Genomic DNA, 27,385 nt, shown 5'->3' with positions numbered 1-27,385 from the left:
GCTACATAGCATGTTACTGCTGTATCCTGCCAACGCATTTCGGCCAAAACCTTACACATAGCATGCATGAGTAAGGCTTCAGCTGAAATGCGTTAGCGTGTTACTGGTGTATCCTGCCATGTAGCCAATAAAGAATTGTTGCAATGGATGTTAGAGTAGCCAGATTTATTGTATTAGCTGAGAATTGCTACAATTCACAGGAATTTGTGTTTGATTGCAAAATATTTCACATTTTTAGAAGTTTTAGAAACCTCTTCCTCCAGTTTTTAAAAACAAAACAAAGCCCCAAAAAATGACAGCCTAACCCATTCCTCAGGAAGGACAAGAAGCCAGTGGGGTGTTGAAAATATTCTCCCTAGCTATACCACTTGCAGTATACAGTTATTTAGTCCTGTCCCAGTTGTTGTAGACCCTATAAGTTACCAGATGAATGCAGACCCTTAAAAAGGGCCACCCTGCATTCAGCAGCAGTACCGGGACAAGTTGTCCAGCCCCCAGGATGAGGATGCGGAACTGCGCCCCCCCCCCCCTTCCCAGCTGCTCACGAGAGCTGTAGAATGGGTGTACTGCCCTGCGCCCATTCTCTGCCCCCTGCTCCGGCTGGCCATGGTTGGCATGGAATGTGCAATGCCCGACCATTTGCTTGCTTTATGGTTGCCTGCCACTAGAGTGTGCTTGTGGCGAGGGGGTGCCCCCCTCCCCCCCCCTGAGACTGGGGCAGCTTTCCCTCCTGCCCTCCCCTTGTCCCAGCCCTGTCCTCCAGGACACCGCGGCAAGGGTATAATCCCCAGATATACTATGACTGGTGAAAGATTACAGCTAGATATGAAAAATAAACATTGAGAGAGGAGATTGTAATCAAACAGTGTCAGGGAAGGCTTGCCCATAGCACAGATGAAGTTTCTGGGTGCATATGTATGCGCATGCGCAGGCCGGCAACTGGCCGAGCAGATGTGCATGGACGTGGGCATGTGCACAAGCACACGCATGGCCAGGCACGCGCCTGTCACCAATAATGGCGCCAAATGGCTATTTAAACAAGGCTGCAGCATTAGCTCATTGCTGTTTGGTCTACAGCATTCTGTGTGTTTATCCCTGATTCCTTTGCCGGAGGTCTGATCCTGACCCGGCTTGCTCCTGACTACATTTGCCTGCTACCTGCCCTGACCTCTATCTGTCCCCTATCAGAGTCCCCCCTTACATTAGGGTCCCCTATCAGAGTCCCACCTGAGTAACAGAGTGAGGTCTATGCTCAAGCCAATGCCAATGGGAAGGTATAAATGGGTTTCTTGGAAATAACATCAGAGGACATCCAGAGATAGTCTCCAACTACACTTCTCAACATAAACGAGCAGGAGGAGAAGAGCGCAAAGGGGAACTATACTCCCCTCTGCTGCAGCGAGCTCCCTCACTTAGCGTTTTCTTGCTGTTTTTTTTCTGGGTGTGGGATCTGCGAAGATTTTGATTGGCTAGGCTGGGATGACAACTCCCCCACAGCTCAGTGTATAGCCGCAGGCAGCCGATGGGTAGATCGCAAACACGGCTTTGCTGATACTTCCCCCTATCCTCTGCTGCTCTCATCCTAACAGCAGAGTGGAGAGTGGGAGGCAGCACTGAAATGATTGGAGGGCGGGAGCTGCTGCAGTTAACCTTTCAAGTTAACCCGCAGGTAATTGCTTGCTTGGACGCCGGGCGGTCACCAACTCCAACAGCTCCCACTTCCCCCTTCGTCCAGTACTCTAAAGTAGGAGAATGCTACCTGCACACTGCTGCCATGGAGGCCAGTGAACACCACTTGGGGCGGGGGGCAGAGGACACTGCTATAGTGTTAGAGGACACTACTGTTGAGGTTGGGGGGGGGGGGGGGGGGGGCAAAGAGCACTACTGTATGTGTGTTTTGGCAGGGGGGGGGGGGCAGAGGGGCACGGGACACTACTGTGGGGTGGGTTGATGTGAAGGGGGGCAGAGGACACTGCTATTGGGGGGGGGGGGGCAGAGGATAATACTGTGGGGGGTGATGTGAAGGGGGGGCAGAGGGCACTGCTGTGACACACTATGTGTTCTTCATGCCTTATTTTTATTGGGGGCTCCACCCCCCCACCCCCTTCCTGAGGAAATTTACTAAAATTGGAACACTCAGAATCTAGTGCAGCCGTGCATGGTAACCAATCAGCTTCTAACTTCAGCTTGTTCAATTAAGCTTTGACCCTAAAACCTGGAAGCTGGTTTCTATGCAGAGCTGCACCAGATTTTGCACTCTCCAGTTTTACTAAATCCTCCCCCAAAGTATGTCTCTTCTACAATTAAAAGCCTTCCTGCTCACAAATATTAGAATTTTTAACTAAAGTTTCCCAATAAAGAACCAACCAGGATACCGCCTACCAGGTTGAGCTGCAGGATTGACAGGACTCCCAACTTTTGAAAGTATTCAGTCCCCCTTAAATTACATTGACAGATCCCCATTCTGGCTCTGTGAGGAGCGATCGCGGGTGGCCAGACATCGCGGCCACGTGCATCGGCTTCAGGGTCACGCGGCGGGCGCGCGCGCCCCCTATAACCCTTGAAGCCCCTGCCGTACAGCTACGGTGATTCGCGCAGGAGAGCCAACCTGCCGTCCTATAACGACAGTGGCAGGTCGGCAAGTAGTTAATAGAGTCTGTATGCCCAGAATTCGGGAAAGAACCATGATCATGTGACCACTATGATTGGCTTTCACAGTGGTCACATGATCAGAAACCGATCCTGCCAACTACCGATTGTTAGTGGGAACTGAGATCTGCCTCTGACAGCTCAGCCCCTGTGTGTGGGAGCACAGCATGACCATGCTCTCAGCATAGAAACAATGGCCGCCCAATGACGCATACAGTGGGGACGGAAAGTATTCAGACCCCCTTAAATTTTTCACTCTTTGTTATATTGCAGCCATTTGCTAAAATCATTTAAGTTCATTTTTTTCCTCATTAATGTACACACAGCACCTCACAGAGCCAGAATGGGGATCTGTCAATGTAAACATACAGATCCCTGTTCTGACAGGGAAGTAGAGAGAGATCTGCTGTTCCTAGTGATTAGGAACAGCGATCTCTCTCCCCCTCCAGTCAGTCCCCCCCCCCCCCCCCACAGTTAGAAACACCTCCCAGGGAACACACTTAACCCCTTGATCGCCTCTTAGTGTTAACCCCTTCCCTGCCAGTGACATTTATACAGTAAACAGTGGCTATTTTTAGCTCTGATCGCTGTATAAATGTCAATGGTCCCAAAAAAGTGCCAAAAGTGTCTGATTTGTCTGCAGTCCCGCTAAAATTTACAGATCGCCGCCATTACTAGTAAAAAAATATAAAAAAATTTCATAAATCTAATTTTGTAGACACAGAACTTTTGCACAAACCAATCAATATACGCTTTTTGCGATTTTTTTTTTTTAACCTAAAATATGTAGAATGCATATTGGCCTAAACCGATGAAGACATTTTTTGTGGATATTTATTATAGCAAAAAGTAAAAAATATTGCGTTTTTTTTTCAAAATTGTCGCTCTTTTTTTGTTTAAATCGCAAAAAATAAAAACCGCAGAGGTGATCAAATACCACCAAAAGAAAGCTCTATTTGTGGGAAAAAAAGGAGTTTTATTTGGGTACAACGTCGCACGGCCGCGCAATTGTCAGTTAAAGCGACGCAGTGCCGAATCACAAAAAATGGCCTGGTCATTAAGGGGCAAATACTTCCGGGCCTTAAGTGGTTAAAGGGATGCTGAGGCTGGTTGGGAAGAGGTTAATCTAAACATGCAATTTTTTATTATGCGGCCTTCTAAGCATCAATACTACTCAACAAATCTCTTCTTCCTCCATCTAATGGTCCTCTGTCCTCCCTTCGTGATGCTCCTACCTCATGGAGTGGACAGTCATGTGGATTGGCCACCATCTCCTCATACAGGTCCCTTTCCTGCCTCCCGACTGACAAAATCGTCAGCGAGGAATTCAGCATCTTCTCTGCGACGCTCTGTGAAGAGGACCCCAAGTGTCGGGTGAGGCAGCGCTGCCGGACAAACTGAGGCCGCAGTCTGGAAGATACAGTACAAAGTAACATTTAAAACTTAGCTAAAAAAAAAAAAATGTATATATTGCATCTTTCCAACCAGACCATAGATGTGGTGGCTGCATTAGTTTTTTTTCAGGCTTTGTTCCTGGTGATCCTGCCAGTAATGCACTTCCAGTAATAGGGTGACAACGCTCCCTTATTTTACTGGAAGAAGCAGAGTTGTCATCCTAGGACAGGACTAAAAACACCTCCAGCTCTCCTCATCCCCAGAACGTAGAGGAGAAGGGCTTTGTAGGCCTCAGTGTAACTGATAGCAAAGCACAGGCAGGGTGCCCTGGAAGTTATCAGTTGACAAGATTTCTGACAGGATCAACAGGTATTTTTCCAAATGTATTAAAACAGTGATAACAAAAAAGTGTAAAAGAACAAAAACAAAACAAGATATTTTAGTTTTGGTCAGAAAATTTTGTAAATAAAAATGTTTTCTCCTTCACTGATGTGCGCTCATAAGGCTGCACTGATGGGCACTGATGGGTTGCACTATTAAGCAGCACTGATAGGCGGCACTTATGGGAAATGACTTGCATCAATGATGGGAACAGATTGGCATCACCGATGGGCACTGTCTTGCATCACCGATGGGCACTGTTGGGGCTGCACTGATGATCAGTGCCCCGATTATCTATACAGGTCTCCCCTGTGAGTAAATGCCACTGATCGGCTCTTCTCTCCTCACACTCTGTCAGTGTAAGACGAGGAGAGCCGATAACCGTCATTTCCTTGTTTACATGTGATCAGCTGTGATTGGACACAGCTGATCACATGGGTAAAGAGACGCGTCATTGGTTCTTTACTGAGATCGGGGTCACGCCATGTCCCAGGGACACAGCACGCCCACAATCGCTGCACTTGCGCACCCCCGAGACTGGGGCACCACCATATGATGTCGTCCCAGAACAAGAGCGAATCCTGCCCGCCGTCATCTGTCTATATGGCGGGTGGGAGGCAGTTAATGCCTTGGGGGGGAAAAAAAAAGGGGAGATCTACCTACCTGATCCTCCACTCCTCCCTGCAGCTAGACTGGTTCCCTCAGCATCTACACTCCCATGTGCCATTGATCTAGGTTCCTGATGTTATCAAGACCAGAGCAGGGTCCATAGCCAAGGACACAGAGGGACAGTCCACCTCTGGATTGTGGAGGAGCGCCACCTGCCAGGAAAGTGGAGGATTAGGTAACTAAAACTGTTTTCCTATGCGTATATGTACAGACACGCAAGCCCACTGTCAGATTCCTGATGAAAGAACAGCTGCCCGAACACTTTCTACGACCCCTGGACCTAGAGCTACAGAATCTGTGCTTTATTAGCTTCAATAAACTGTGGTCACCACGATTTGTGCTCCATTAGCTTCAATGAACTGTGGTCACCACGATTTGTGCTCCATTAGCTTCGATGAACTGTGGTCACCACGATTTGTGTTCCATTAGCTTCAATGAACTGTGGTCACCACGATTTGTGCTCCATTAGCTTCAATGAACTGTGGTCACCACGATTTGTGCTCCATTAGCTTCAATGAACTGTGGTCACCACGATTTGTGTTCCATTATCTTCAATCAGGGGCGGACTGACAATTTATGGGGCCCCCGGGCAATAGGAGAAGATTATGGGGCCCCCGGGCAAAAGGAGAAGATTATGGGGCCTCCGGGCAAAAGGAGAAGATTATGGGGCCTCCGGGCAAAAGGAGAAGATTATGGGGCCTCCGGGCAAAAGGAGAAGATTATGGGGTCCCCACACAAAAGATTATGGGCCACACAGTATACACACACACATACAGTATACACACACACAGACACACAATATACACACACACAGTATACACACACAGAATACACATACACACACTGAAAAGGTACTGGAGAGGCAGGGCAGCTATAATCTTGTGATTTAAAAAAAAAACACAGATTTTTACATACTGTCCCTGGTTTTATTGAGGCTAGCAACCCTGATGGGGCCCCTTAGTGGCATGGGGCCCTCGGGCAGTGCCCGAGTGCCCGAATGGTCAGTCCATCTTCAATGAACTGTGGTGCTCCATTAGCTTCAATGAACTGTGGTCACCACAATATGTGTTCCATTAGCTTCAATAAACTGTGGTCACCACGATTTGTGCTCCATTAGCTTCAATGAACTGTGGTCACTGTGATTTGTGCTTCATTAGCTTCAATGAACTGTGGTCACCACAATTTGTGTTCCATTAGCTTCAATGAACTGTGGTCACCACGGTTTGTGTTCCATTAGCTTCAATGAACTGTGGTCACCACGATTTGTGCTCCATTAGCTTCAATGAACTGTGGTCACCTTGATTTCTGCTCCATTAGCTTCAATGAACTGTGGTCACCTTGATATGTTTTCCATTAGCTTCAATAAACTGTGGTTACCACGATTTATGTTCCATTAGTTTCAATGAACTGTGGACACTGCAATCTGTGCTCCATTAGATTGTAATTCTGCCTGTGTCCTGTGTAATCAGCAGGTGATGGCGGACATTAAGTCCACGGTACCCGCCGCTAAGCTCCCACTGTGTGTGATCATAGCAGGAGCGGGTCTCTGGCGGTGCGCGCACGCGCCCCAGACCAAGGAGTGTCAGGTCACATGCTAGGTACGTGATCTGGTAAAGAGCCGATCCGGTAAATGTACGGTGGGCGGTCTGCACTGTGGTTTAAGCATTGTCTATGGAAAATATAGGGTACCGAAGTCTGTTGCCATTTTGCGGGCATGTGCAATTTTGAAGTGTTCTGGTGTTGGGTATCCATTTACTTGCCGCCATCTCATCTTTTATATTTTATGAATAAACTGGGTAACATATTGAGTTTGTGCGCCCTAAAATGAACTTTAGTGCATTATTTCCTGAAAATCCACGCTTGATAAACTGTTGGGCAAATATCATGTGACATAAAATTGAAACTACCAACCTTTTTAGTTTCTAGGGTCTCTGCTACATTATTTAATGTTTAGAGGTTTCAACTAATCTTCAGGCCTAAAATGATTATTTAAACGTGTGCAAAAATGGAACAATGGCTCTGGTAGAGAAAGGGTTAAGACATTGAGCCAAAAAAAAGCCTTTAAAAAACACAAAAATACATTTTTTTAATAGCATGTTATACTAACCTGCTCTGTGCAATCGTTTTGCACAGAGCAGCCCCTGGACTCCTCTTCTCGGGAACCCTACTGGCGCTCTGGGCTCCTCCCCCTACTGAGTGCCCCTGCAGCAAGCTGCTTCCTATGAGGGCACTCGTGCGTAACCCGCTCCCCAGCCAGCTCTGTGTGTCCACTGACACACAGAGCGGGGCTCAGCCCCGCCTCCTGCTCACTGGCTGTGACTGACAGCAGCGGGAGCCAATGTCTCTCGCTGCTGCCTCTCTGTCCAATGAGTAGAGGGAAAGCTGGGAGTACTTCTGTCTCGTGCACAGCACTGGATCGAGATCAGGCTCAGCTAAGTATAAGGGGGCCTCATACCTTTAGAGCCACTTTAACCACTTTCCATCTGCACCATAGCCGAAAGACAGCTACAGCGCGGGCTTCCAGTGCCAGGAGGGCGTCAATAGACGCCTTCCCGTGATCGCGCTACTCGCGCGCCCCCTGCAGCGTGCGGCCGGCGCGATTTGTGATCATCGAGTCCTTCGAACAGGGGAAAGGGCCAATCACAGCGGCCCTTTAAACACGTGATCAGCTGTCAGCCAATGACAGCTGATCATGGAAGTAAACAGATGCCAGTTATTAGCTTTTTTTCTCCTCATGATCAGCGTGAGGAGAATGAAAGAAAGCAGCTTCTGTTATAGGGACATCGGTCCCAATCTGTGCCCACCAGTGCTGCTAATCAGTGCCACCTATCAGTGCCCACCAATCAGTGCCCATTATTGCTACCAATCAGTGCCTCATCATCAGTGTCACCTTTCAGTGCCGCCTATCAGAGCCACCTATCAGTGTCACCTCTCAGTGCCGACTATCAGTGCAACCTATTAGTGCTGCCTATCAGTGCTAACTATCAGAGCCACCTATCAGTGTCACCTCTCAGTGCCGACTATCAGAGCCACCTATCAGAGCCACCTATCAGTGTCACCTCTCAGTGCCGACTATCAGAGCCACCTATCAGAGCCACCTATCAGTGTCACCTCTCAGTGCCGACTATCAGAGCCACCTATCAGTGTCACCTCTCAGTGCGCCTATCAGAGCCACCTATCAGTGTCACCTCTCAGTGCGCCTATCAGAGCCACCTATCAGTGCCGCCTATAAGAGCCACCTATCAGAGCCACCTATCAGTGCCGCCCATCAGTGCCGCCTATGAGAGCCACCTATCAGTGCTGCCTATCAGAGACACCTATCAGTGCAACCTATTAGTGCTGCCTATCAGTGCTAACTATCACAGCCACCTATCAGTGCCCATCAGTGCCACCTATGAGAGCCACCTATCAGTGCCGCCTATGAGAGCCACCTATCAGTGCTGCCTATCACAGCCACCTATCAGAGCCCATCAGTGCCGCCTATCAGAGCCCACCAGTGCAGCTTCATCAGTTCCACCTATCAGTGCCCATCAGTGCTGCCTATCAGAGCCCACCAGTGCAGCTTCATCAGTGCCACCTATCAGTGCACATTGGTGAAGGAGAAAAATGACCTGTTTGCAAAATGCAACAACAACCAACAAATATGTTTTGCTTTTTTTTCACAATTTTGGTCTTTTTTTTTGTTTTTTTAGCAAAATATAAAAAAACCCAGTGGGGATTAAATAACCCCAAATGAAAGCTCTATTTGTGGGAAAAAAAAATATATAAAAATTTTGTTTGGGTACAGTGTTGCATGACCGCGCAATTTTTATTCAAAGTGTGACAGCGCTGAAAGCTGAAAATTGGTCTGGGCAGGAAGGGGATGAAAGTGCCCGGTAGGCAAGTGGTTAAAGGACCCATTCACACCAGTGCCCTGCCGTAATGCGCATTACATGTGTTAGTGATATATAGATCATAAAAGACAAAATTACCACGCTTAACACAAAAAAACATAAAAACACAAGAAAAAAAGGTGCAGTTGTAAATTATGAGGCATGCACAAATAAGCAAATAGTAAATAAGTGAACATAAACTGCGCTACAAACAAGTGAAATAATATATGAAAAATATCCCTGAAGGACAAATATATGTAACAAAGTAATCTAATTGATTGTGAGATAAAAAAAAAATCAAAAAAAGTCCCAGCAGTGAGTTAAAGTCCGAAAGAAAACCAAATAATATCCAATAAGGGTGCAATAGAGCTTATCAACTCATCAGATGACACCATGTGAGGAATCCACCACCAGAAAGATTGCATGCTTACCAGAGGCAAGCTGTAAATCAGCTGGTAAAAGAATCAAGTGTCCGTTCAATGAAAACGTCCTAATCCGACTCGGATTAAAATAACTCACTGCTGGGATTTTTTTATCTCACAATCAATTAGATTACATATATTTGTCCTTCAGGGATATTTTTTTATATATTATTTCACATGTGTTAGTATACTGCGGTGTCTTTTGTTGTGAACGGCACCCCTATTCACCTTCCCAGTGCACTGCGATGTGCAATAATACCCTACCGTGCCACTGTGGTGCGCTGCGCTAGTCAAATTTGGTGCAGGAGCGATTTTTGGTCTGTCATGGAGAGCACCAACACCCACTGTGATTGTGTCCAATCACAGCCCAGAGCCCTGTCTTGACAATCAAAACAGGGCTCTGTACAGAGAGAACGATCTCTCCATTTCATATCCCTGCAAAGCAGGGATAAGAAACCAAGAGATCTTTTGTAAAAAGCAGCACACATTACACATTGTTAGCCACACATTTAACCCTTTGATCGCTCTAGATGTTAACCCCTTCCCAGCCAGTGTCATTAGTACAGTGACAGTGTATATTATTATCACTGTTAGTGTCACTGGTGATGTCAGTTTCCACTCATTGTCAGATTGCCCGCCACACTATCACAGTCTCATTAGAAGTCGCAAATCACTGCCTTTAGTAGTGTATATACAAAAATAAAAATTATATTATAATATATATATATATATATATATATACACACACACACATACACACACACACATACACACATACACACACACACACAGTGGGGAAGGAAAGTATTCAGACCCCCTTAAATTTTTCACTCTTTGTTATATTGCAGCCATTTGCTAAAATCATTTAAGTTCATTTTTTTTCCTCATTAATGTACACACAGCACCCCATATTGACAGAAAAACACAGAATTGGTGACATTTTTGCAGATTTATTGAAAAAGAAAAACTGAAATATCACATGGTCTTAAGTATTATGACCCTTTGCTGTGACACTCATATATTTAACTCAGGTGCTGTCCATTTCTTCTGATCATCCTTGAGATGGTTCTACACCTTCATTTGAGTCCAGCTGTGTTTGATTATACTGATTGGACTTGATTAGGAAAGCCACACACCTGTCTATATAAGACCTTACAGCTCACAGTGCATGTCAGAGCAAATGAGAATCATGAGGTCAAAGGAACTGCCTGAAGAGCTCAGAGACAGAATTGTGGCAAGGCACAGATCTGGCAAAGGTTACAAAAAAAATTCTGCTGCACTTAAGGTTCCTAAGAGCACAGTGGCCTCCATAATCCTTAAATGGAAGATGTTTGGGACGACCAGAACCCTTCCTAGAGCTGGCCGTCCGGCCAAACTGAGCTATCGGGGGAGAAGAGCCTTGGTGAGAGAGGTAAAGAAGAACCCAAAGATCACTGTGGCTGAGCTCCAGAGATGCAGTCGGGAAATGGGAGAAAGTTGTAGAAAGTCAACCATCACTGCAGCCCTCCACCAGCCGGGGCTTTATGGCAGAGTTTGCCGAAGGAAGCCTCTCCTCAGTGCAAGACACATGAAAGCCCGCATGGAGTTTGCTAAAAAACACCTAAAGGACTCCAAGATGGTGAGAAATAAGATTCTCTGGTCTGATGAGACCAAGATAGAATTTTTTGGCCTTAATTCTAAGCGGTATGTGTGGAGAAAACCAGGCACTGCTCATCACCTGTCCAATACAGTCCCAACAGTGAAGCATGGTGGTGGCAGCATCATACTGTGGGGGTGTTTTTCAGCTGCAGGGACAGGACGACTGGTTGCAATGGAGGTAAAGATGAATGCGGCCAAGTACAGGGGTATCCTGGACGAAAACCTTCTCCAGAGTGCTCAGGACCTCAGACTGGGCCGAAGGTTTACCTTCCAACAAGACAATGACTCTAAGCACACAGCTAAAATAATGAAGGAGTCACTTCACAACTCCGTGACTGTTCTTGAATGGCCCAGCCAGAGCCCCGACTTAAACTCAATTGAGCATCTCTGTAGAGACCTAAAAATGGCTGTCCACCAACGTTTACCATCCAACCTGACAGAACTGGAGGGGATCTGCAAGGAGGAATAGCAGAGGATCCCCAAATCCAGGTGTGAAAAACTTGTTGCATCTTTCCCAAAAAGACTCATGGCTGTATTAGATCAAAAGGTGCTTCTACTAAATACTGAGCAAAGGGTCTGAATATTAGGACCATGTGATATTTCAGTTTTTCTTTTTTAATAAATCAGCAAAAATGTCAACAATTCTGTTTTTCTGTCAATATGGGGTGCTGTGTGTACATTAATGAGGAAAAAAATGAACTTAAATGATTTTAGCAAATGGCTGCAATATAACAAAGAGTGAAAAATTTAAGGGGGTCTGAATACTTTCCGTCTATCTATCTATCTATCTATCTATCTATCTATCTATCTATCTATCTATCTATCTATCTATATATATAGATATAGATATAGATATATCTAGATCTAGATATATCTAGATATATCTAGATCTAGATATATCTAGATATATCTAGATCTAGATATATCTATATCTAGATCTAGATATATCAATCCAAAGACATGTAACAGAGTACATTTTGGCCAAAATGTATGATTTTTTTTAATTGCATATGTTTTACAGCAGAAAGTAAAAAGTATTATTTTTTTTTAAATTGTTGATCTTTGTTGTTTATATAATAAAAAAAAATTTAAAAAAACGCAGAGGTGATCAAATACCAACAAAAGAAAGTTCTATTTGTGTGAAAAAAAATTATATAAATTTCATTTGGGTACAGCGTTGCATGGCCGCGCAGTTACCAGTTATAGTAATGCAGTGCTAAATAGCAAAAAAATGGCCTGGTCATGAAGGGGGTAAAACTTCCTGGGAGCGGACAACCCCATGCATCTGTAAGCTTGTGTGCCAAACTGTAGCACCATACGTTTTGGTGCAATGTGTTTCTGAAAAAGAGTCAGGGACTTCTTTTCCACTTTCCTCAGGGAAGCCAATTGAAATAAAAGAGCTGCCCTACACGCGTCGACCAGAAACGCGACCACGCTTGGTCATGCCTGTATTTGTGAACAAGCCTAAGGCAAAGCAATTTCTTTTCACTTCATGGGTGCAAAGGATTCACACAGGGCCGTCTTTCATACTGATTGGACCCTGGGCAACACTTTCTTGGAGTGCGCCCGAACCCACTTATCAACTATTTGCGGGCTCAAGGGGAAGCTGCATTGGTCCCCACAACGACTGGGCCCGGGGCAACTGCCCCTTTTGTCCGGTGTTAAAGACAGCCCTGGTTTCACAGATCAGATATGTCCCAGGAGGCATCTCCCCAGTCAAGATGATATTACAGCAAATGCCCAGTTACCTGTAAATGGCCGTGGTGTAGATAAAACCCTTCAACAACAACTCCACTCCACCAATGTTTAGCTGCCTAGTGCCAGCTCTGGCACCTTTCCAGCTGCTGTGTCATGCTCTGCAGTCTCTTTGGCCGTGCGCCCAAATATCTGACACAGGGGAACACCGAGTGTTGAAGTAATGGACTGCAGCAAACTGAACGCTCTTAACCCTTCCTCTTTCATTTTTTCATGCATGGCAAAATATGCATTTTTGGGACTGAAAACACCCCAAATTATGTATGTATGTATGTATGTATGTATGTATGTATGTATGTGTATATATATATATATATATATATATATACAGTGGCTTGCGAAAGTATTCGGCCCCCTTGAACTTTTCAACCTTTTGCCACATTTCAGGCTTCAAACATAAAGATATAACATTTTTATTTTTTGTGAAGAATCACCAACAAGTGGGACACAATTGTGAAGTGGAACGAAATCTTTTGGATTTTTGAAACTTTTTTAACTAATAAAAAAATGAAAAGTGGGGCGTGCAAAATTATTCGGCCCCCTTGCGTTAGTACTTTGTAGAGCCACCTTTTGCTGCGATTACAGCTGCAAGTCGCTTGGGGTATGTCTCTATCAGTTTTGCACATCGAGAGACTGAAATTCTTGCCCATTCTTCCTTGCAAAACAGCTCGAGCTCAGTGAGGTTGGATGGAGAGCGTTTGTGAACAGCAGTTTTCAGCTCTTTCCACAGATTCTCGATTGGATATAGGTCTGGACTTTGACTTGGCCATTCTAACACCTGGATACGTTTATTTGTGAACCATTCCTTTGTAGATTTTGCTGTATGTTTGGGATCATTGTCTTGTTGGAAGATAAATCTCCGTCCCAGTTTCAGGTCTTTTGCAGACTCCAACAGGTTTTCATCCAGAATGGTCCTGTATTTGGCTGCATCCATCTTCCCCTCAATTTTAACCATCTTCCCTGTCCCTGCTGAAGAAAAGCAGGCCCAAACCATGATGCTGCCACCACCATGTTTCACGGTGGGGATGGTGTGTTGAGTGTGATGAGCTGTGTTGCTTTTACGCCAAACATATCGTTTTGCATTGTGGCCAAAAAGTTCGATTTTGGTTTCATCGGACCAGAGCACCTTCTTCCACATGTTTGGTGTGTCTCCCAGGTGGCTTGTGGCAAACTTTAGACGAGACTTTTTATGGATATCTTTGAGAAATGGCTTTCTTCTTGCCACTCTTCCATAAAGGCCAGATTTGTGCAGTGTACGACTGATTGTTGTCCTATGGACAGACTCTTCCACCTCAGCTGTAGTTCTCTGCAGTTCATCCAGAGTGATCATGGGCCTCTTGGCTGCATCTCTGATCAGTCTTCTCCTTGTCTGAGCTGAAAGTTTAGAGGGACAGCCAGGTCTTGGTAGATTTGCAGTGGTCTAATACTCCTTCCATTTCAAAATGATCGCTTGCACAGTGCTCCTTGGGATGTTTAAAGCTTGGGAAATCTTTTTGTATCCAAATCCGGCTTTAAACTTCTCCACAACAGTATTACGGACCTGCCTGGTGTGTTCCTTGGTCTTCATGATGCTCTCTGCGCTTTCAACAGAACCCTGAGACTATCACAGAGCAGGTGCATTTATACAGAGACTTGATTACACACAGGTGGATTCTATTTATCACCATCAGTCATTTAGGACAACATTGGATCATTCAGAGATCCTCGCTGAACTTCTGGAGTGAGTTTGCTGCACTGAAAGTAAAGGGGCCGAATAATTTTGCACGCACCACTTTTCAGTTTTTTAATTGCTAAAAAAGTTTAAAATATCCAATAGATTTCGTTCCACTTCACAATTGTGTCCCACTTGTTGGTGATTCTTCACAAAAAATTTAAATTTTATATCTTTATGTTTGAAGCCTGAAATGTGGCAAAAGGTTGAAAAGTTCAAGGGGGCCGAATACTTTCGCAAGCCACTGTATATATATATAAAAATAGAATGGTGGCAGCAGCAAATTTATGCTGCACAATATTTGCGCAACTGTCCATCAAATCTATGTTTTTAGTAAAAAAAAAACAAAAACAAATTTAGCTCACACAAACACAAAAAAAATAAAATAAAATCAACATTTTCAGGTAAACATAAAAGATGAGAATGTGTAAAAGTAAACAGATACCCCATATGTCAGGCCTCAAAACTGCATAACTCTGAGATACAGCAACAAATTACAATACCCATAATGGTCAATAGGAGAACATGGGCTCTGGAAGGTTTTACCCCCTTAATGACCAGGCCACTGTTAGCTATTTAGCACTGCGGTATTTTAACTGGTAATTGCGCAGTCATGCAATACTGTAACCATATGAATTTGTTAATTTTTTTTCAAAAAACTAGAGCTTCCTTTTGGTGGTATTTGAACACCACTGGGTTTTTATATTTTTTACAATATAAACAAAAAAGACTGAAAAATAAAATAAAAACGGCAATAAAAATTCTTAAGTTTTGGCCAATGTATTCTGCTACAAAAAAAAATCTCAATAAAGTGGATATTAATTGGTTTGCGTGAAAGCTATACAAACCAGAAACTATGGTATGTACATTATCTCACAAAAGTGAGTACACCCCTCACATTTTTGTAAATATTTTATTCTATCTTTTCATGTGACAACACTGAAGAAATGACACTTTGCTACAATGTAAAGTAGTGAGTGTACAGCTTGTATAACAGTGTAAATTTGCTGTTCCCTCAAAATAACTCAACACACAGCCATTAATGTCTAAACCGCTGGCAACAAAAGTGACTACACCCCTAAGTGAAAATGTCCTAATTGGGCCCAAAGTGTCAATATTTTGTGTGGCCACCATTATTTTCCAGCACTGCCTTAACCCTCTTGGGCATGGAGTTCACCAGAGCTTCACAGGTTGCCACTGGAGTCCTCTTCCACTCCTCCATGACGACATCACGGAGCTGGTGGATGTTGGAGACCTTGCGCTCCTCCACCTTCCATTTGAAGATGCCCCACAGATGCTCAATAGGGTTTAGGTCTGGAGACATGCTTGGCCAGTCCATCACCTTTACCCTCAGCTTCTTTAGCAAGGCAGTGGTCGTCTTGGAGGTGTGTTTGGGGTCGTTATCATGTTGGAATACTGCCTTGCGGCCCAGTCTCTGAAGGGAGGGGATCATGCTCTGCTTCAGTATGTCACAGTACATGTTGGCATTCATAGTTCCCTCAATTAACTGTAGCTTCCCAGTGCCGGCAGCACTCATGCAGCCCCAGACCATGACACTCCCACCACCATGCTTGACTGTAGGCAAGACACATTTGTCTTTGTACTCCTCACCTGGTTGCCACCACACACGCTTGACACCATCTGAACCAAATAAGTTTATCTTGGTCTCATCAGACCACAGGACATGGTTCCAGTAATCCATGTCCTTAGTCTGCTTGTCTTCAGCAAACTGTTTGCGGGCTTTCTTGTGCATCATCTTTAGAAGAGGCATCCTTCTGGGATGACAGCCATACAGACCAATTTGATGCAGTGTGCGGCGTATGATCTGAGCAATGACAGGCTGACCCCCCACCCCTTCAACCTCTGCAGCAATGCTGGCAGCAGTCATACGTCTATTTCCCAAAGACAACCTCTGGATATGACGCTGAGCACGTGCACTCAACTTCTTTGGTTGACTATGTCGAGGCCTGTTCTGAGTGGAACCTGTCCTGTTAAACCGCTGTATGGTCTTGGCCTCCGTGCTGCAGCTCAGTTTCAGGGTCTTGGCAATCTTCTTATAGCCTAGGCCATCTTTATGTAGAGCAACAGTTCTTTTTTTCAGATCCTCAGAGAGTTCTTTGCCATGAGGTGCCATGTTGAACTTCCAGAGACCAGAATGAGAGAGTGAGATCGATAACACCAAATTTAACACACCTGCTCCCCATTCACACCTGAGACCTTGTAACGCTAACAAGTCACATGACACCGGGGAGGAAAAAATGGCTAATTGGGCCCAATTTGGACATTTTCACTTAGGGGTGTACTTACTTTTGTTGCCAGCGGTTTAGACATTAATGGCTGTGTGTTGAGTTATTTTGAGGGGACAGCAAATTTACACTGTTATACAAGCTGTATACTCACTACATTGTAGCAAAGTGTAATTTCTTCAGTGTTGCCCCCCCCCCCCCAAACAAATGGTTTGGACTAGTGCATAAAGCAAGGTCCATAAAGACATATATGAGTGAGTTTGGGGTGGAGGAACTTGACTGGCCTGCGAGTCCTGACCTCAACCCGATAGAACACCTTTGGGATGAATTAGAGCGGAAACTGCGAGCCAGGTCTGCTCATCCACCATCAGTGCCTGACCTCACAAATGCGCTTCTGGAAGAATGGTCAAACATTCCCATAGACACACTCCTAAACCTTGTGGACAGTCTTCTCAGAAGAGTTGAAGCTGTTATAGCTGCAACTCAATATTGAACCCTACGGACTAAGACTGGGAAGCCATTAAAGTTCATGTGCGCGTAAAAGGCAGGTGTCGCAATACTTTTGGTAATTTAGTGCATGTGTGTATAAATATTTTTTTTTTTAAACTAGTAATGGCGGTGATCAGCTTCTGGAGGAATCCTGGAGATGAGCATAGGAGAAGGAGACAAGGGAGTTAGAAAGCTGGAGGTCTTCAGAGGAGAGGACAGTTTGGGTGACAAGGTTGGTGATGTAGCTCAGGGCAGCTTATTTGTGTAACACTTGTGTTTATGTGCATGTATGTGGGGGTAGGGCGGAGCAGGGCTAAAGACAAAAAAACTCCAAAGCGTTTTTTTTTGTGAGAGGTTCTCTTTAATGAGACATCAGGTGTCTAAAAGACGTCCCCTCTACCCCGCAGCACCCGCCATGCTGGTACCGGGTCCTCCAAAGGGAGCATGGAGCCCAGGAAACATGGCAGGAGCACACAGGGGCTGGGCATGGTGGAGGGACGCTGTTACCAGGGTGTCCATACAGCCGCCCATTGCTTCCATCTGACAGTCAGCAGTAGTTGACTGTAGCAGCCGGGAGTGTGGGTAAAGCCACCCCCCCGCTGTTCCCAAAGTTTAGTTGCTGCTTAGTGTTGGGAAGGTGCTATATCTTGATTTCGGGAGAAGCCAAGACTCTATGTATAAAAGTTGAACCACAAGGAATAGTTTAACTACTTCAATACCAGGCACTTTCACTCCCTTCCTGCCCAGGCCAATTTTCACCTTTCAGCACGGTCACACATTAAGTGACAATTGCGTGGACATGCAACACTGTACCCAAATGAAATTTGTATAATTTTATTGAGACAGATAGAGCTTTCTTTTGGTGGTAAGCAAACGAAAAAAAAAGACTGAAAATTTAAAAAAAAATAAAAAAAATCTTCTCTTCGTTTTTGTTATAAGATTTAGGAAAATAAGTCATTTTTCTCCATCATAGGCTGCACTGATGGGCACTGATGAGATGGCACTGATGGGGAGGCACTGATATGCAGTACTGATGGGCACGAATAGGCGGCACTGATGGGCACCGACAGGCATCACTAATGGACACAGAGAGGCATCACTGGAGGGCGTTAAAGGGCATCACTGGTGGGCACTAAAGGGCATCACTGGTGGGCACTAAAGGGCATCACTGGTGGGGCTGCACTGATTATCAGTGCAGATGTCCCCACTGGGAAAAGACGCTTACTGGTGAGGAGAGGAATACCGATAACCGGCATTTCCTATTTACACTGTGATCAGCTGTGATTGGACACAGCTGATCACATGGTAAAGTGCCTACCTCGTAGGCTCTTTACCATGATCAGTGATGCGGTGTGTCCGAGGGACACACTGCACCGCCGATCACCATGCTGCGAACCCCCGGGGTGCAACCAAATAATCTTTCTTCATAAATCTAGGCCAAAATGTATTCTGATACATTTCTTTGGTGAAAATAACCCAAATCAGTGTATAATATTTAGTCTGTAGGAAAGTGATAGAGTCCACAAACTATGGGATACATCTAAAAATTGATCAGTCCTGATGTACTGACGGCCTTTCTCATTTCTTGAGGCCTGAAAACATCAGAACAGTACAAATATCCCTCAAATGACCCCTTTTTGGAAAGTAGACAGTCCAAGGTATTTAGTAAGAGGCACGGCAAGTTTTTTGAAGCTGTAATTTTTTGGTCAATTTTTTTTTTTCTTACTGTCACCAGTACAGCATCATAATATGACTGGTGTGGTGTTGATCAGGGATACTAACTGGTGACAATATGTAAAAACAAAACAAAAATAAATAAACAAAACAACTTTTAATTCAAATTTTAAAAAACTTTGTTTTCTTTTACATACGCTCAGAGTAGTTGAGTGTTTTTTTTTACACTGTGATTGCTTGTTACAGTGATGATCACTGTAACAGCAATTGTATGAACTGTCATGAATGGCTTTCATTCATGACTCATGGTATACTATTGTGATGCTGTGTTTGGCCCAGATACCATGTGATCACTGGAGACCAATCACGGATCACACACACAGTAGTAAACAATGATGTCATGAATGGATTCCATTCATGACTGTTTACTAGGCGTCATGTGATTACACAGTGATCACATGGTATCTGGGCCGCTCACAGCAGCCTGATAGCAAGCACTGCAAAGCACTGTGTCCGTTGGACACAGCAGTCGCAGATCACAATGCTGCGTGCCAGTGTGCATTAATGGGGCAACATACAGGTATGCCGCAATGCCTGCTCAAGCCACCGGCCAGCAGTAAAATTACAGTTGGTCAGTTGGCAAGTGGTTAAAGAATAACAAAAGGTACTTCCAGGAATCACAAGGTGCTACCATGTTAGGTTCCCTTTAAATTACCTATAGACATAACTTCCCCCACCCACCTGCCCCACCGCTTACTTCTCCTGCAGCTTGTTTATGACATCACAAACCCACAGGTACTCTGGAAGTCTCAGTCGGTAGTGGAAGAGGAGGTAGAGGTAGAGATTCCCAGAACCGGAATACACAGAACAAGGAGCGCTTAGACGAGAGAACTCAAAGACTTGGACTCTGCTTCTTAGACAAGTGGAGAGGACGATGGTAGGGAAGAGGGGGCTCGGAGACTGCTGGAGGTGAACATTGCATACCTGAGACAGATAGGAGGGACAAACAGACCAGTAAATATTGCTGATATAGTAGTGAGAATAGATAGATAGATAGATAGATAGATAGATAGATAGATAGATAGATATAGATATATAGAGAGAGAGAGATATCCATCTATCTATCTATCTATCTATCTATCTATCTATATACACACCTTTTAGTTATGGAAAAAGTGAGATTATATAGACTTTTATACTTGTGAAAGTATACATATTGTTATAAGTTGTTAGTAATAGGAATCTTGCATTGGTTTCCCTCACCTTCCCCCATCACATGAGAAGGAAGGATTCACATTTCTTAAGATGTAAAAAGTATGTTTTAGTTAAGATTAAAAATTCTCTGTACTACAATATTTCTTGATTAGGATATTATTAAGAACATTGTGTTTTTACTGAATATAATATACATACTGATTTATGTAGTATTCGATTTAGATGTTAAAGGAAACTTATACTGTATACGTTAAATAGTTTCACACATTGTTCTTGCCCACTCCTCAGGAATGATAATGCATAGAGACTGAGTAACTCCCACCATTACGTGAGGTGGTTAAAGCGTGCGGTTTTCTGTAGGACTACAAGACCATTGAGAACCTCAAACCAGCCTTTTTAGGAAGGAGGGGTCAGATTTTAGAAGTAAAAGCTAGTAACAGAAGGACAGTTGGGCAGAGTTTTGCTTCAGACACACCACAAGACATTGAAGAAAGCTGCCACAGCTTCACACACAAAGACACATCTGATTCAATCTTCATCTTAAGAAATAATACGTTATTGATGTTATTTTTACATTCTACATTTTGATATTGCTCTTGTAATATTTTGCTATTTTATTATTAAATCAATTTTTGAATTTTTTCAAAAGAACTGAACTTGGAATTTCTTGGAACTTTGCTCATCATCATAATTTTCAGAATATCGATATTAATACCAGAAAAACGGAATTTAACATCTACACACTGACTAAACTGACTCGATGGTTTGTTGCACTGCTGGAGGCAACTAGACTGTAGGCTCTTCCGTGAAAAGGATAGAGAAGAATGATTCAGTACTTTCGGTGCATTGCAGAGGTCTATGCTTGTATAGATGAATAATGATCGCAACATTACAAAGATGGAAAAATGAATATATTTAGGAAGCTGCAGGCAGTCATACAAGGAAAAGCATGCTTCCAATAACAACAGGAAAATCTCCAAAGACTAGCCATCAACTGCAATATTTGAGACATGCTGGTGACTGGGCATATGGAATTACAGTGCCTTGAAAAAGTATTCATACCCTTTGAAATTTTCCACATTTTGTCATGTTACAACCAGGGGCGGACTGACCAGTCGGTCCATTCGGACATGGACCGAGGGCCCGGCCACTAAAGGGGGCCCGCCAGCACCACCTGCTGGACCCTTTAGGGCTGGTGATCACACGGGCCCCAGCGCTGCCTTGGAGGGTAAGGGGAGGAGGGCAGGCGCTGCGCTGCCGGATCATCTAGAGCGGGGATTTCCTGCTTACCGCTGTCATCCGAAGTCCCGCCTCCTTTGATAGATTTCTCACTGGTCCAATGCCGGGACGCGTGACATCTAACAAAGGAGGCGGGACATCCGATGACAGCGGTCGCCAGGTGTCACAGCGGAAGTTACCCGCTCTGTGTGATCCGGCAGCTATCCCCCATGCACTGATCAGGCTGCATGGAGGGTGCACTGTAGGTGAGGCTGCATGGAGGGGCCACTCTAGGTGAGGCTGCATGGAGGGGGCACTCTAGGTGAGGCTGCATGGAGGGGACACTGTAGGTGAGGCTGCATGGAGGGGGCACTGTAGGTGAGGCTGCATGAAGGGGGCACTGTAGGTGAGGCTGCATGGAGGGGGCACTGTAGGGGAGGCTGCATGGAGGGGCCACTCTAGGTGAGGCTGCATGGAGGGGCCACTCTAGGTGAGGCTGCATGGGGGGGCCACTCTAGGTGAGGCTGCATGGAGGGGCCACTCTAGGTGAGGCTGCATGGAGGGGCCACTCTAGGTGAGGCTGCATGGAGGGGGCACTATAGGTGAGGCTGCATGGAGGGGCCACTCTAGGTGAGGCTGCATGGAGGGGGCACTGTAGGTGAGGCTGCATGGAGGGGGCACTGTAGGTGAGGCTGCATGGAGGGGCCACTCTAGGTGAGGCTGCATGGAGGGGGCACTGTAGGTGAGGCTGCATGGAGGGGGCACTGTAGGTGAGGCTGCATGGAGGGGCCACTCTAGGTGAGGCTGCATGGAGGGGCCACTCTAGGTGAGGCTGCATGGAGGGGCCACTCTAGGTGAGGCTGCATGGAGGGGCCACTCTAGGTGAGGCTGCATGGAGGGGCCACTCTAGGTGAGGCTGCATGGAGGGGCCACTCTAGGTGAGGCTGCATGGAGGGGGCACTGTAGGTGAGGCTGCATGGAGGGGGCACTGTAGGTGAGGCTGCATGGAGGGGCCACTCTAGGTGAGGCTGCATGGAGGGGGCACTGTAGGTGAGGCTGCATGGAGGGGGCACTGTAGGTGAGGCTGCATGGAGGGGCCACTCTAGGTGAGGCTGCATGGAGGGGGCACTGTAGGTGAGGCTGCATGGAGGGAGCACTGTAGGTGAGGCTGCATGGAGGGAGCACTTTGGTGAGGCTGCATGGAGGGGCCACTCTAGGTGAGGCTGCATGGAGGGGCCACTCTAGGTGAGGCTGCATGGAGGGGGCACTATAGGTGAGGCTGCATGCAGGGAGCACTCTGGTGAGGCTGCATGGAGGGGCCACTCTAGGTGAGGCTGCATGGAGGGGCCACTGTAGGTGAGGCTGCATGGAGGGGGCACTGTAGGTGAGGCTGCAAGGAGGGAGCACTCTTGTGTGGCTGCATGGAGGGAGAACTCTGGTGAGGCTGCATGGAGGGAGCACTCTGGTGAGGCTGCATGGAGGGGGCACTGTAGGTGAGGCTGCATGGAGGGAGCACTCTGGTGTGGCTGCATGGAGGGAGCACTCTGGTGAGGCTGCATGGAGGGAGCACTCTGGTGAGGCTGCATGGAGGGAGCACTCTGGTGAGGCTCCATGGAGGGGGCACTCTGGTGTGGCTGCAAGGGGGGGGCACTCTGGTGAGGCTGCATGGAGGGGGCACTCTGGTGAGGCTGCATGGAGGGGGCACTTTGGTGAGGCTGCATTGAAGGGGCACTCTGGCGAGGCTGCATTGAGGGGCACACTGGTAAAGCTGTATTGAGGGGCACTGGTGAGGCTGCATTGAGGGGCACTGGTGAGGCTGCATTGAGGGACACTGTTGAGGCTACATTGAGGGGAAATGGTGAGGCCGCATTAAGGGGCAATGGTGAGGCTGCATTGATGGGTACTGATCAGGCTGCATTGATGGACACTGATTAGGCTGCATTCACGGGCACTTGTGAAGCTGCATTCATGGGCACTGGTGAGGGTGCACTGATTGGCACTGGTGAGGCTGCATTGAGAGGCACTGGAGAGGCTGAATTGATGGGTACTGATGAGGGCTTTTTCTAACATAGACTCTCAAATGGGCACAGAACCGCACACGCAGGCAACGTCATTATGTGTTGCGCCATGTGTCTCCGCGCACAGGGTCTGCTGCAAACCTTCTAGATTTACTGTCCCGGATAGGGCAAAGGTGACCAGTTATCTCCAAGTACCTCCCTCACCTCTGCAAACAGTGCCCAAAATGGCGGAAGAGGAGAGGAAACACCAGCTAGGGTGCCAGCCAGCCACCCACCCACAGCAGGGCCAGGGTGCCAGCCAACCACCCATGGTGACCCACCCACAGCAGGGCCAGGGTGCATGCCACCCAACCATTCATGGTGACCCACCTACAGCAAGGCCAGGGTGCCAGCCACCCGCCCACGGTGACCCACCCACAGCAGGGCCAGGGTGCCAGCCAGCTAGCCACCCACGGTGACCCACCCACACCAGGGAGCCAGCCAACCACAGAGGACGCGGGAACCAGCCACAGCTACAGTACCCATAATTAAGGTAAGAGGAGCTCTACACAGTGCCAATTTTATTTCTACTTTATGAGAGGTTGGGGCAGGGGTGAGAGTCATGGCACAAGGAGGGGGTCCTGTGAGGACAAGAGGGAATGAAGGTGTTCACTGTACACTCTGTTAGAAAGAGGCCCCCCTCCAGGTCCCATTATATTCCTTTGTAGTCTCTAATAGGTCTTGGAGGGGGGTCTCTCGCTCTCTAACAGAGACTCTCTAATGGACACTGTTAGAGAGAGACCCCCCTCCAGGTCCCATAAAAAAAAGGCAGAAGTTGTACTTTGTGCAAAATGTAGGGGTGAGGTCGGGGCGGGCCATGGGCGGGGTTAGGGGTGGGTCATAGGCGGGGCCTGACAGGGGGCCCTTGCTTTATTTGGTCCGGGGGCCCTGAGTGTTGTCAGTCCGCCCCTGGTTACAACCAAAAACATACCGTATTTATCGGCGTATAACACGCACCCCAAGTTAAGGAGGGAATTTTAAGGAAAAAAACTTTTAGGAGGGAAGTTTAAGGAAAAAGAATTACATTTAAATGCCCATCAATGCAGCCTTATCAGTGTCATTGCAGCCTTTGCAGCCCTGTGTCATTGCAGCCTTTGCAGCCTCGTGTCATTGCAGCCTTTGCAGCTACAGGTATTTAAAATTGGCACCGATCATCGGCTGTGTCCGCCCTGTAGTGCGCAGGCGCTGAGGAGACTCTGAAAATCTCCGAACATCAACAGCTGATCGTGAGCCGGCGCTGACATACACAAAGCCGAGTGTACTCAGCTAGTCTTGGCTCCTCTCGCAGTCCCGCCCCTATGATGGACATAACACAGGTCCACTGGGCGTGACTGTGAGCGGAGCCGAGACTAGCCGAGTACATCCGGCTTTGTGTATGTCGGCGGTGCTCGCTCCGCTCACAATCAGAGGAGATCGGCGAGAATTGCGTACAAAACGCACCCGCGATTTCCCCCTGATTTTAAGGGGAAAAAAGTGTGTGTTATACGCCGATAAATACGGTAAATGTATTTTATTGGGATTTTATGTGATAGACCAACACAAAGTGGCACATAATTGTGAAGTGGAAGGAAAATGATAAATGGTTTTCAAAATGTTTTACACATAAATATCTGAAAATGTGAAGCGTGCATTTGTATTCAGCCCCCTTTACTCTCATACCCCCCAACTAAAATCTAGTGGAACCAATTGCCTTCAGAAGTCACCTTAGTAAATAGAGTAATCTCAGTATAAAATACGGCTGTTCTGTGAAGCCTTCAGAGATTTGTTAGAGAACCTTCGTGAACAGCATCATGAAGGCCAAGGAACACACCAAACAGGTCAAGGATAAAGTTGTGGAGAAGTTTAACCTCTTAAGGACTGGGCCTCTTTCTGAGATTTGGTGTTTACAAGTTAAAAACATTTTTTTTTTTGCTAGAAAATTACTTAGAACCCCCGAACATATATATATATATATATATATATATATATATATATATATATATATATATATATATATATATATATATATATTGCAATACTTTTTGTCACACCGTATTTGCGTAGCCGCCTTACAAACGCACTTTTTTTTGGAAAAAATTCACTTTTTTAAATTAAAAAATAAGACAGTAAAGTTAGCCCAATTTTTTTATATTGTGAAAAGATAATGTTACGCTGAGTAAATTCATACCCAACATGTCACGCTTCAAAGTTGCGCCCGCTCGTAGAATGGCGACAGACTTTTACCCTTAAAAATCTCCATAGGCGACGTTTAAAAAATTCTACAGGTTGCATGTTTTGAGTTAGAGGAGGTCTAGGGCTAGAATTATTGCTCTTGCTCTAATGATCACGGCGATACCTCACATGTGTGGTTTGAACACCGTTTTCACATGCGGGCGCTACTCACGTATGCGTTCGCTTCTGCACGCGAGCTTGGCGGGACAGGACGCGTTATAGAAAAATATCCCAAGCTTTGAACATCTCACGAGCACTGTTCAATCCATCATCCGAAAATGGAAAGAGTATTATGGCACAACTGCAAACCTACCAAGACATGGCCGTCCACCTAAACTGACAGGCCGGGCAAGGAGAACATTAATCAGAGAAGCAGCCAAGAGGTATCATGGTAACTCTGGAGGAGGTGCAGAGATCCACAGCTCAGGTGGGAGAATCTGTCCACAGGACAACTATTAGTCGTGCTCTCTACAAATCTGGTATTTATTGAAGAGTGGCAAGAAGAAAGCCATTGTTGAAAGAAAGCCATAAGAATTCCCGTTTGCAGTTTGCGAGACGCCATGTGGGGGACACAGCAAACATGTGGAAGAAGGTGCTCTGGTCAGATGAGACCAAAAGAACTTTTTGGCCTAAAAGCAAAAGGCTATGTGTGATGGAAAACGAACACAGCACATCACCATGAACACACCATCCCCACCGTGCCACCGTGGCGGTGGCAGCATCATGTTGTGGGGATGCTTTTCTTCAGCAGGGACAGGGAAACTGGTCAGAGTTGATGGGAAGATGAATAGAGCCAAATACAGGACAATCTTAAAAGAAAACCTGTTAGAGTCTGCAAAAGACTTGAGATTGGGCCGGAGGTTCACCTTCCAGCAGAACAACGACCCTAAACATACAGCCAGAGCTACAATGGAATGGTTTAGATCAAACCATTTTCATGTGTTAGAATGACCCAGTCAAAGTCCAGACCTAAATCCAATTGAGAATCTGTGGCAAGACTTGAAAATTGCTGTTCACAGACGCTCTCCATCCAATATGACAGAGATTGAGCTATTTTGCAAAGAAGAATGGGCAAAAATGTCACTTTCTAGATGTGCAAAGCTGGTAGAGACATCCCCAAAAAGACTTGCAGCTGTAATTGCAGAGAAAGATGGTTCTACAAAGTAATGACTCGGGGGGGGGGGGGGGGATACAAATGCACGCCACACTTTTCACATATTTATTTGTAAAAAAAATTGAAAACCATTTATCTTTTTCCTTCCACTTCACAATTATGTGCCACTTTGTGTTGGTCTATCACATAAAATCCCAATAAAATACATTTAAGTTTTTGGTTGTAACATGACAAAATCTGGAAAATCTCAAGGGGTGTGAATACTTTTTCAAGGCACTGTATTTCAGCCCCCTCTCCCATGTCAGCAGGTCTCCTCTACGTAACCTTACCTCAACCCTCGCCCCCTCTCTGAGTCCTCTTCCTCCATTATGAAGCTGTGTGTAAGCAGTGCAGAGTACCACCACTCCATCCAGCTCATATAGTCCGGCATTGGCATCCCGGACACGTGTCACAACACCCTGAGGATAAAGAACAAAATATTATAATGTGAGGAGTATAAATCATGAGTGTCTGTGATGTCACTGGTCTCTAGTGAATGGACAAGCAGTACTCTCATGAATATGAAGTGTCAGTGATGTCACAGGTGTCTAGTGATTGGATGGGCTAAGTCACCATGGGTATTATTCTAATTTTTCTATTATCGCCATAAAAAAGTGAACAAAATCGCTT

The 27,385-nt window shown here is 45.9% G+C and overlaps 1 protein-coding gene across 1 annotated transcript in view; it reads right to left on the bottom strand.

Moving 5' to 3' along the window:
- Positions 1–27,385, bottom strand: part of CTC1 (CST telomere replication complex component 1) — a gene marked incomplete in the record, with an annotated part of 113,884 nt that overhangs the window by 62,749 nt on the left and 23,750 nt on the right. Inside the window, 3 exon segments of the mRNA XM_073622912.1 lie at positions 3,885–4,059; positions 19,659–19,885; positions 27,046–27,174. Coding sequence (XP_073479013.1) covers positions 3,885–4,059; positions 19,659–19,885; positions 27,046–27,174 — 531 coding nt within the window.

Source organism: Aquarana catesbeiana, linkage group LG03 (genome assembly GCF_042186555.1).
Source record: "Aquarana catesbeiana isolate 2022-GZ linkage group LG03, ASM4218655v1, whole genome shotgun sequence".
In the NCBI taxonomy this organism is placed as follows: domain Eukaryota; kingdom Metazoa; phylum Chordata; class Amphibia; order Anura; family Ranidae; genus Aquarana; species Aquarana catesbeiana.
This window is presented reverse-complemented; position numbering and strand designations above follow the sequence as displayed.